Source organism: Alligator sinensis, unplaced genomic scaffold, assembly GCF_000455745.1.
Source record: "Alligator sinensis unplaced genomic scaffold, ASM45574v1 scaffold434_1, whole genome shotgun sequence".
Lineage (NCBI taxonomy): Eukaryota > Metazoa > Chordata > Crocodylia > Alligatoridae > Alligator > Alligator sinensis.
This window is the reverse complement of record NW_005841994.1, coordinates 1,309,716-1,319,841: the sequence shown is the minus strand read 5'-3', so window position 1 is coordinate 1,319,841 and position 10,126 is coordinate 1,309,716. Positions and strand designations below refer to the sequence as shown.

At 44.0% G+C, this 10,126-nt stretch overlaps 1 protein-coding gene across 1 annotated transcript in view; it reads right to left on the bottom strand.

Moving 5' to 3' along the window:
* The window catches only part of MELK (maternal embryonic leucine zipper kinase), a 43,331-nt gene that overhangs the window by 1,154 nt on the left and 32,051 nt on the right, over nt 1-10,126 (bottom strand). The window contains exons 14-17 of the mRNA XM_006021450.1: nt 9,094-9,313; nt 5,007-5,100; nt 4,352-4,520; nt 1,039-1,142 (exon numbers count right to left, since the gene is read on the bottom strand). Of these exons, the coding sequence (XP_006021512.1) occupies nt 1,039-1,142; nt 4,352-4,520; nt 5,007-5,100; nt 9,094-9,313 (587 nt within the window). The remainder of the gene's footprint in view (nt 1-1,038; nt 1,143-4,351; nt 4,521-5,006; nt 5,101-9,093; nt 9,314-10,126) is intronic.

The window sequence follows — 10,126 nt, the reverse complement described above, 5'->3', positions numbered from 1 at the left end:
CCCCCCTATTTTGGCAGTGAAGAAAGCAGAAGATAATGAGAGTCCTTGCTCCCTGCCCTTGTCCCCCAACTCTGTCTCCCCCAACCCCCTTGCTCCCCTCTGCAGCCTGCTCCCCATTGCCTGTGCCTGCCCCCACCCCCTTACCTTCTGGAGCAGCACAGCTCTTCTGGGATAAGCAGCAGCACAGCTTCAGTCCAGCCCCTGCCTCCCCTACCACAAACTTGTTCCCTCCACCCCCTGCCTGTTCCTACCCCCCTCCCCCATCATACCTTCTACCAACTCCAGGGCACTCAGAAGCACAGCCCTGGCTTGGCCAGGGAGAAACAGCAGCAGCTCCTGGCACAGCAGGGTTAGGGCTGGAGGGACCAGAAGGTAAGGGGGAGGAAAAAGAGAAGGGGAGTAAAGGGGTGGAGGGTATGGAGTTGGGGTATAGGCTGCAGCCCCCACCAAACAAGCTAATTACAGCCTGGGGCAGATGGCAGCTCAGCTCCAGCTTTAGCCCAGAACCAAAGGGCCAAAGCTGGAACTGAGCAGCCACTTGCCCCAAGCCAGTAATTGAATTTAAGACTAGCTCCTCTCCCCTACCCCATGCTGATTGGGGGGGAGGGGGTGGGGGGGAACCCATCTCCTCTTGAATGTCTCCAATTTACAAGTAAATACAGTAATTCACAGTTCGAATGCTGGGAAACTAAAAGTGGAGACATCTTACATTTCTTAACCAGTACCATTTACCAGAAATGGGAACAAATCTTGGCATGATAGTCCGTCACATTTATTCAAGTGTTTGAGTAACATACATATGTACTGGGGTTCACATTACTTCAACTAAGATAGTATGTGTGGCACAATAAAGAAATTTTGGAATATCTTATTTGAACCAGATGGGGAAATATTGTGGATTATGAGGCTGGATATGGGTCCTTTATGGAATAGAGTATTTTAAGAAGGCAGTATGATAGAAATAAAAGGAGGATAGACTCTAGCACTAGCTGCTTATGCAAAAACCAAAAGTCTTGTCTTATATATTTTTATACTTACCCCTTCTGCACATATTCAACCTGTTTCTTTGGAAGGATGGTAGTTATTTCATTCAGCAGCTGGTCTGGATTTAATAGTTTAGTAGTGGTCACGTTATAATGAGCCTAGAAACATATAATATGTCAGAAAAGTAAGAGTCCCTAATATTTATTTCCAACACCATGGATTCACAGGGCAAGTTGCTACAGTGGAACTTTTTCCATATCAAGCAGTAAAAAACAAAACAAAACAAAAAAAAAACCCAATGCAGATGTTTATTTTCAATGACATCTCATTCTTGGAAGTTAGCAACAGGACAGGAACCTTAAGGTGTGTCTTCATGGCATAATACACTGCTGTGCAGAGATATATCTTAAGTTTGCGTGAACGTGCTAGCTCACATACCAGAGTCTACATGGTAGACAATGTAGGGAGATACCTGAGCTAGTTTTGTACATGCTAGCTCTGGATCTAGATAAGCTGTGTTAGCAGTGCTGTACCAGAACTAATAAACCCAGCATATTACACAGCTAAACAAGTTATACTGTTTCAAATTCTGAAACATGGTGCAGCCTTGGGCCACACAGACATAGTTTAAGTATGAAGAATGGACATTCTTGACAACGGGTGCGAAGCAAAGGTGGTGAGGTCTTAATTCTATTCTGTGCATTTTACACTGGGTAAAGAGGACCAGAGCACTAGAGGACCCTGTAACTAATCAGGGGAGGATTCCATTGTGTTAAGCTATAGTACTGACAAAATTGTCCTCCCAGGATCTTATTGCAAATTCCAGTGGTCATGCCAAGACTTGGCCACAGTATGCAGCAGTTCCAGCTTCTTGTGGAAATCCAATAGGCTACAATGCTTTAATACACAGGGCACATATTCAAGTCCTGAAGCAGACTAGGATTGGGAAGACAAAAGGTAACTATAACCCCTTCTCCTGGGCTACAAGTTGTGCAGTATGCCATGCGTGGGTGGGTGTCAGAATTCTACCTATCAAGTTTTAAAATGGTTAAGATTACATTTTTACTACTGTACATAAAAGGAAATTGTTTTAGAAGTCACATTTAAAATGGGATACCCAAAGCATCTTTCAGGTGGTCACACATTAAACATGAAAACTTGTAGGCAAATACTGTGGACTAACTGCAAAGTGCTGCATAGGTGCTTTGCCTGGTTTTCAAAAGATCTATTTCTGGGACGTACAAATCAAAAGCCACTCTTCTAAGGAAGAAAAAAAGACTAAAAATACAACTAGATTTCCTCTGGATGCCTCAGTTCAAGCCAATATATGCACGTTTTTGTCAGAGCTTCACCAGGAACTTTAAAATCTCTTGCATTTGTTTCAAGGCATTTAGAAATGAAATAGCAATGTTGTAGATACCGTGGACCTTGGAAACAGATACAGAAGTCCAGAAGCCTTTCAGAGCACAGCAGATCTGGAACCTGCTTGCCTGCTATTTCCCAAGTTTCTCATTCCTAGCACAGCTTCAACTTGGATAGGTCCAGCCTGTAGCCCAATATGTGCTGGATATGTAAGAGGGAGATTGGCAGTACTACAGATGTCATTTGGCAAAAAGTTTTTTTTGGACTACAAGATGGCAGAGCTGCATGTATTATAGTCCTAATTGACATAACTGTTTTCTTACCAATAAGCAGCTTTTACACTCAGCAGGTGTCCCAACAATAATAGCTCAAGGACCTAGACCATTGAAGATGTACATCTTGTAGAATTATTTTAGGCATTAAAAGCCATGTCTCTATCAGTTTTAACTGCTAGCTCCACAGACTCTGCCTAGATGAAGACTGGTATAAGTATTTTTTTTAATTTTTTTTTTTTAGATTGCAAGAGAACACTTTGAAAGGTGTTCCATTTCATGGCAGTTGTGTACAAGTCATTAATTTAGTGCATTTAAAGCATCTTAACACTGCACACTGAGATGTATTGGCATTACAATAATTTTGTAGGATATAGCCATATTCTTATAGGTAATCTAAAGGATTAAGAGGTGTCACAAGAACACTATATTAGTGCTTTAATATGCATTTCATTGCATGCCACAATATGCTAAAGGTCTTACTAAACAAGTCAGAAAGAATTTTCTGTAAGTATTAATAGAAAATACCAAGTAATCTCACACCATATACATCTTGAAGGCTTGTGGCGAATCTCAGCAATACGTTAAGATTTATAACGTAAATGCTGTTCTGGTCTTCATCCTTCTACTGTTTTCGGCCTGGACACTCACGAGAGCCAAAACACAGGCTATCAATACCATTTTGGGCAGACAAATCAGATAGGTGATTCCTGCAGATGTGGGGTGGCAGGCTTCTTATTTGGACTCAAAGGCTGCTTACGGGTGTGAATACACTACCCACAAACACCACAACCCAGTGCTTTACTGTCAGCTTTGTGTGCCCCCACATGAAGTGCACTGCATGCCCAGAGGCATTGCTTCAGTTTGACCTAGCTCACCCAATGCCTGTATAGATTACATGCCTCAGTGGGGCTTGTATCCAATAGCCAGTTGAATCAGCTATTAGCTAAAAGCACCAAAAAGCCCTGATGAAGCATGTAATCTATACAGATGTTGAGTAAACTGGGTCAAACTGACAATGCCTCTTCAGGTAAGCCAATGGATTCTGTCCCCACCATATCTGTCAGCAGCCAAAAACACTACCTAATCCTAATACACTAGATACTTATGGTAAGACATTTGATAAGATCCTCAAGTACTAACCAACATTTGGCAGGATATAGACATCTCTCTCAAAAAAAAAGAGAAAAGCCCAGATTTCTCTTGATTCCAAAGGCCTTGGTTATTGCCATTAAAGTTTAGCTTCCTGAAATATCATTCAAGGCTAACATACCCCCTCAAAGGTTAAAGCAGCTTAGATGGAATTGGCATCTCTAATAAAGCAATTAATAATCAAAGACAAGTTGCATTTATACCACCTTGGAGTCACTGCTTTCTAGCTCTGCTAGCCCACTGTTAGCAAAAGGGTATTTTTGACCACAAGAACAAAATTCCATGCAGGTGCTTAACTGCTGCTTTATTCCCCTATTAAGTTACAGATCACCTGGGAGAAAAAAAAAAAAGTAAAAACTGCAGCAATTGCCAGGCAGCCAACAGTTTCAGAAACAGTTGTCACAACTGGCACAGACTCTTGGCAATAAGTGGAGCATTTTCAGATTTGGAGCAATGCAGTAAGACACCTGCACTTTGTAGCAGAGTGAATGCTGTCCAAACCACTGAAGACTTCACTGCTCTATTTCTGAAGTCACTGGATTTTTATTTAATTTAAGTGGTAATTTCCTAACAAGTTTTACCTTCAGTTTCCTTGGCCCATCTCTTATGGATTGTTTCTTTTTGCTTGGTGTAAGCATTGTGATCACTTTATCCAGACCTCTTTCAAGGCTTCCAAACATTTTAGCTCTTTTTTTCTTTTGACTGCTGTCCACATGAGCTTGATTAAGATCCAGTTCTACTGAGCGACACCTGCCACATTTACAGTTTAAATGATGAGTGCTTCCATCTTTTAAATGGGTGGAAGTTAGTCATTTAAAAAAAATTAAAACACTGCTAAAATGTGACCAGATCCTAGATGCATTAAAAAAAAAACCCTACACACAAGTGAAACATTGTAGCTAAACAGCATCTAAGACACTACATGAGAATTGTTGTTCTAGTCATTTGAGATTTAAACAGGAAATTGTGTATAGAAACAGCTACCCTCTGGGGAACTGGAGCAAGAGTGAATTTGTAATTAAGGAAAATAGGAATATATCCAAGACTATTGAGGTGTGTAATTTTAAACTTCCTTTTGCCTTTAATATTTTCTAGTGACTGTGGAAAAAGGTTAAGGAGGTTTTTACTAAGACAATGAAATTGTAGGTGCTAGTATAACAAGCCTTCCTGGTCTGTACAGGGATTAGACTAGTCCTGTTTTAAGTCAGAAACAGGAATGAATAACTGGGCACTTACCGTCTCTCAGGGCTAATGACTGCTGCTGCCAATTCATCTGTATTTGCTGGGTTTGTCTGTTTCTTAATTGGGGTCTCTTTAGTGCACTGACTCTCTGGGGGATAAAAAGGCACCCAACCCAAATTAGGTAAGATTTTTGAGGGGGAGGATTTTCCTCAACAAGAAATTGTCATGATTAGTCATCTTGCATTTCCTACCAATTCCCCTTCTCCTCCCACCTCAGTAACCTTAATAAAACTAAAGTTGTTATTCTAAATTAACTGCAAAACACTAGTACTAAATGCTTGCAGGATTCAGACAATGAAGGAGTAGTCAGAGCATTAAGGCTGCTTGTAGACAGTGCTTTACTTTAAACTGTGTACTCCCATGCCAAGCCTAGAGCATGCCCAGAAGAGGTAGCACATTTGTTCCACCCAGCTTTCCCAAAGTCTGTAGAGACAGGGCACTTTAGTGGGGCTTTTTTGGCACTTTTATCCAATAGCTGACTGAATCAGCTTTAGCTAAAAGCACCAGAGCCCTGCTGAAGCACCCAATCTCTATAGATGCTGTGGAGCCAAGTTGAAGTATGTGCCACTGCTTCCAATAGAGTGCATATCTTCCCCCCCACATCTGCCAGCACCCTAAATTCCTAAGGCTCATGGCAAGCAGTATATTTAGTGGTTAGAGCACAGAACTCAGAAAAAGCTTTCAGTCCCAACTTAGTTATTGACTTGGTATACAGCCTTAGAGAAGTCATTTTGGCCAGTTTAACTACCTTTTTTTTTTTCTTTTTCTTTTTTTTAAGTAAATAACATTTAGTGTATTAACATTACAGGGCTGTTGAGAATTACTCTCATCTTTACAGGTATCAGTTTTTGGCTTGCCAGTTTGTACACCTTACTCAGACTCCCTCACTTCTGCAACATGTCCTGCAGGTCTGGCAGTAGTCCAGGATTACTATCACTACCCTAAAACAATCTTTCAAGATCACCACTGGTGGTTTTAGGTTATAGTCTAATCAGTCACTTGGTCTAGTTAAGTGGCTGTTTAATCACTAGGCAATTCAAGTGTTTCAGTAAACTACTGTGCCTCAATTTGATTTAGCAATCCAAGTTTTGAAGTAAAACTTCTGATTCTCAAGACCATTATGCTTAAACAGGCTAAGCCAAATATAAAAGTTCTAGGTTTACTAAAGCATAAGTAAAGCCTAAAACTATAAACTCAGCCTGACCTCCAAAAAGGGAAACCACTTGTTTTTTAATCACACTTTCATGACAATGGTACGTTCTGCAGGACAGATCTAACTCAGCTGCATGCATAACCTTATAATGGCATTCAACTGCATAGGTGTCAGGGACTGGGATTCTGGTGAGAGTTCTGCTGATTAGGTAAAATGGATTAAAGACCACTCACACAGGCCACCTGAGCTAAAAGGAGCAAAAAGCTTCTTAAGAAACGCCCCCCCCTCAAGGTTTAAAGGTACAGGCACATGACCAAGTTACTGTGAAACAAAATAGGGCAACTTCCACAAATTAAAAGCAAGCACATGGAAAGTTACCATGGAGTAGCTTATGTAGGTGTAAGATATGTCTACATGAAATAAACAGTACTGGGCAGAGAAGCAGATCCCAGGGCCGATCACAATGTTGGCATGGCCAGCTGTTTAGAGCAGTCCGTCTACCTGACTTGCCTACTACAGCTTTGTTGCAACTAAAAAAAAAAAAAAGTTGTTTCTAGGCAGGAGGCTGCCCATTTTATGCCTTGATGCCAAGGGGGCAATACACAGCTGAGACCTCCCCTTCACCATGTCCCATGACCTAGAGATGGCATCCAAAAGAGTCACTTCCGACTGTCTGGACCCCATTGCTGGGCTGCACTCTGCCACTGGCCCAAACTTGGCCTCAGGTGTCCTTATGCATGCCTGGGCTACATGTGCCCTTTCTGGGGCCTCTATTCATACACACTCTGGGCTCCTTGCCCCTCACACACTGCCCCCTCATCGGGGCTCCTGGGCCTCAGATGTCTGTCAACCTTCCTGTTCCTCCCTTGTATTCAGGCTTCCCACTAGGCCTCAGGCCCCCCGGCCTCTGTGCAGTTGCCCATAAGCCCTCCTCTCTCAGGCTTTGGGCATCGGGTCCTCCTGGCCCCCATGGCATATTGCCTAATCTTGGTGCTTCTCTCTCAGGGTGTGTTCCTCTAGCCTTTCCTTTCCACAGGGTCACCCACAAGGCTTTCCAGTGCCCCATCCTCGCCTTTCATTAGGGAGGCACAGGTGTGGCATTTCCTGGAAACTGCCCCATTACAGGCAGCCCAACTACACCATCCAATCCCAGCAGGGTATAGAATTAGGGTCATTGCCCAGGACCCACTGCAGGCCTGCCCACCCACCCTGGTCTCTGCTCTGGGCTCCTGGGCACTCTGTCCCAGCCTCCACCTCATAACACAACCCTCAGTCATTGGCCCCATCTCTCAGGCCCTTTGCAGGATACCTCCCTCATCAGATGGAGGAGTTTCAGCCACTGTCATTCCAGACTGCTTGCTGACCAACCCCCTTGCTCTCCTGTCGGTGGCCTCTCCCTTGAGACCTTCACTCAAGCCTGGCCTTACTCTCTGGCCAGCTGGAGTGCACGTGCTCTCTGCCACCTTGGCCTGCGCCTCAAGAGCCCTTGGTCAATCTACAAACAGCTGACTTTCACTCAACAGGGGTCCCCCCTGGGCCCCTCCATAAATCATTCGTCTCACACCAGGCTTGCCTAGAGCCCCACAGATCTAGTACAAAGCAGCCCTTTACTGCACTGGGCTCATTTGAGCCCCTCCACAGACCTCTCCAGGGTCAGCTCAACTCCCTAGGTTCTCAGGCCTTTCCTCAGTCACCCATGCTTTCAACAGTTCTAATCAGGGGCTAACCTAGCCCTTCCATAGGCCCATAAACTCAAAGACCCTTTTGCTCAGGCTGGCCCATCTTCACTGCCCCCCAAGTCTAGCTAGCCTCTCTCAATAGGCCATCCTGGCCTCCCACTTGGGCCTGTCTACATAGCCCCTCATTCTGGCTGGGTTTTCCTACAACCCCAAGGCTTCTGCCCCCTGCTAAGGGCTCTGAATCCCACCTGGGTCCCTAGAAACTTCCCCCTTCCCCAAAGCTCCTACCCTGACCTCCTGAAGTTCTGGGAGGAAACTCCTCTGGCTGGGAGATATTATTTCAGCAGCATCCCTGGGGCAACTGCCTGCTCTGCTCTCAGGGCCTTATCTTATACCCAGGCTGCCCAGCCCTCCACCATTCCAGAAGCCTACTGACTGCCATGTGACCACCTGATTGGGTCTGCTCCCACCTGCAGGCTGGGCTGCAGCCTGCTCAAGCCCTTAAAGGTACACTGCCTGAGTCACAAAGCATATCAGTGCATATGCTAATTAGCCCAAACAAGAAGCTCAGCATTAGTCCAGGTGGAACACTATGCTAATGTAGCTACACTGCTTAAAAAGTTTCATTTTGCTGCAGAACTGAGCCAGCCATACCACTTGAGACTTCAACATAGCAATCATAAGAGAAGTGGAATCATCCTGTCCAAATCCATGTACTTGGAGAATATGGACAACATACATGCTTGCTTTTTTCCCCCCTCCATTCTCAGTTTGGGGCTAGCAGGGAAGAGCAAGTGGACTTCCTTCTTTTCTGATCTTGTCCACATTCCTAGGTTGCCCAAGAAGAAAAAAAAAAAGACTGGACAGAGGAATGAGATTTCAGGGGTGGGGGGCTACAAGAAAGTTTCCATAAAAAAACCCAAGTACATTGAAAGACATGCACATTTGTGTAAAAGGCACTAGAAGGAGGCGATTTCTGTGACTAACATTCATGCTAAAACATGGCCATTGCTTCTCAGCCTCTTGAAGGATCAGATCATGTGTATGATTTAACCTCCTATAGCAAGGACAAGGTAAACTGACATTAAGTGTACATTGTGAATAATACATATTTAGGATTAAAAGATAAAGCAAGCCTCTTTAGGAACTTCTGCAGTTCTAAATGCTTAAAGAGTTTGCACATTTTGAAAGTAGCTTTCTTTGTGTAAATTATTCAATACTAGATTTCCACTAGTGGCATAAGACAAACCTTTGAAGGTTTGATTTGGTGGTGTTCGTATCCTTTTCTCATTCTGACTGCTACAAGCCGACATCTTCAGAACAGGAAACGTGAAGATGTTTTCATTCATTAAAGCAGACTCTGCATCAAAATTCTCTTTGTTTTCACAGTTCTTTGATGCTACTCCTCTTGTTACTGGAGCTGGAGGCGTGAATACCCCATTGTCCAGTTTTATTTCATGCTTCAAATGCTACAAGAGATGCAACTGGAGTAAGTATGACAGTATTGGTCATCCTAACTACATACAAGAAAGATATTGATACTGAAACAGTGTATGATAAAGTCAAGCTAGAAGTGCTCTGAAAGTCAACTGTGTTTACATGTCAGATCAGTGTAGTTTAAAAAAAAAAAAAAGTTCACTGCTTCACACTTTGCCCTCTTTACTCGTATAAGCCATTACCCAAATACCTTCCTAAACAAGAAGTAAATCCTTTAGCCCAAGGGCCAACTTCAGCCTACAGTGCTTCTTACTACCAGTTACCAGCACTGCAGTATTAGCAGCAGCCAAAAAGTTTACGCTTTGCCAGTCAATCCCATCACTATGGCTGCTGGAGCTTGCAGTGCCAGTGCAGCCAGCATGCAAAAGCTCCAGATTTTAGTTGTCACAAGCAACTGAAAACACTCAGTTTGGCAGCCACATTTAAGCCCCATCACTATGGCTAGTGCCCAGGGAATAAGTGGCAAAGCATTAACTCATTGGTTGCTGGCAGCCAGAGAAAGGCACTGTGGGCTGGATGGCCCACCTCCATGGGCCAGATCCAATCTGCGGGCCATGTTTGACACCCTGCCAGTCTGATAGTCCAAGCCACTTCTTCACTATCTAAACACTGTAGGTAAGTGGTGCCCAACTTTTTTGCCTGGTGGACTGGATGGATACTGCCTAGTCAATTTGTGGGTCAGATCTGGCCCCCAGGGTGGGCACAGCAAGCACCACCCAGCCATGCAGAGAAATACAGGGGGAAGGCTGGCCCCGTGGAGAAAAGGAGCTTGACCCAGGCCCATT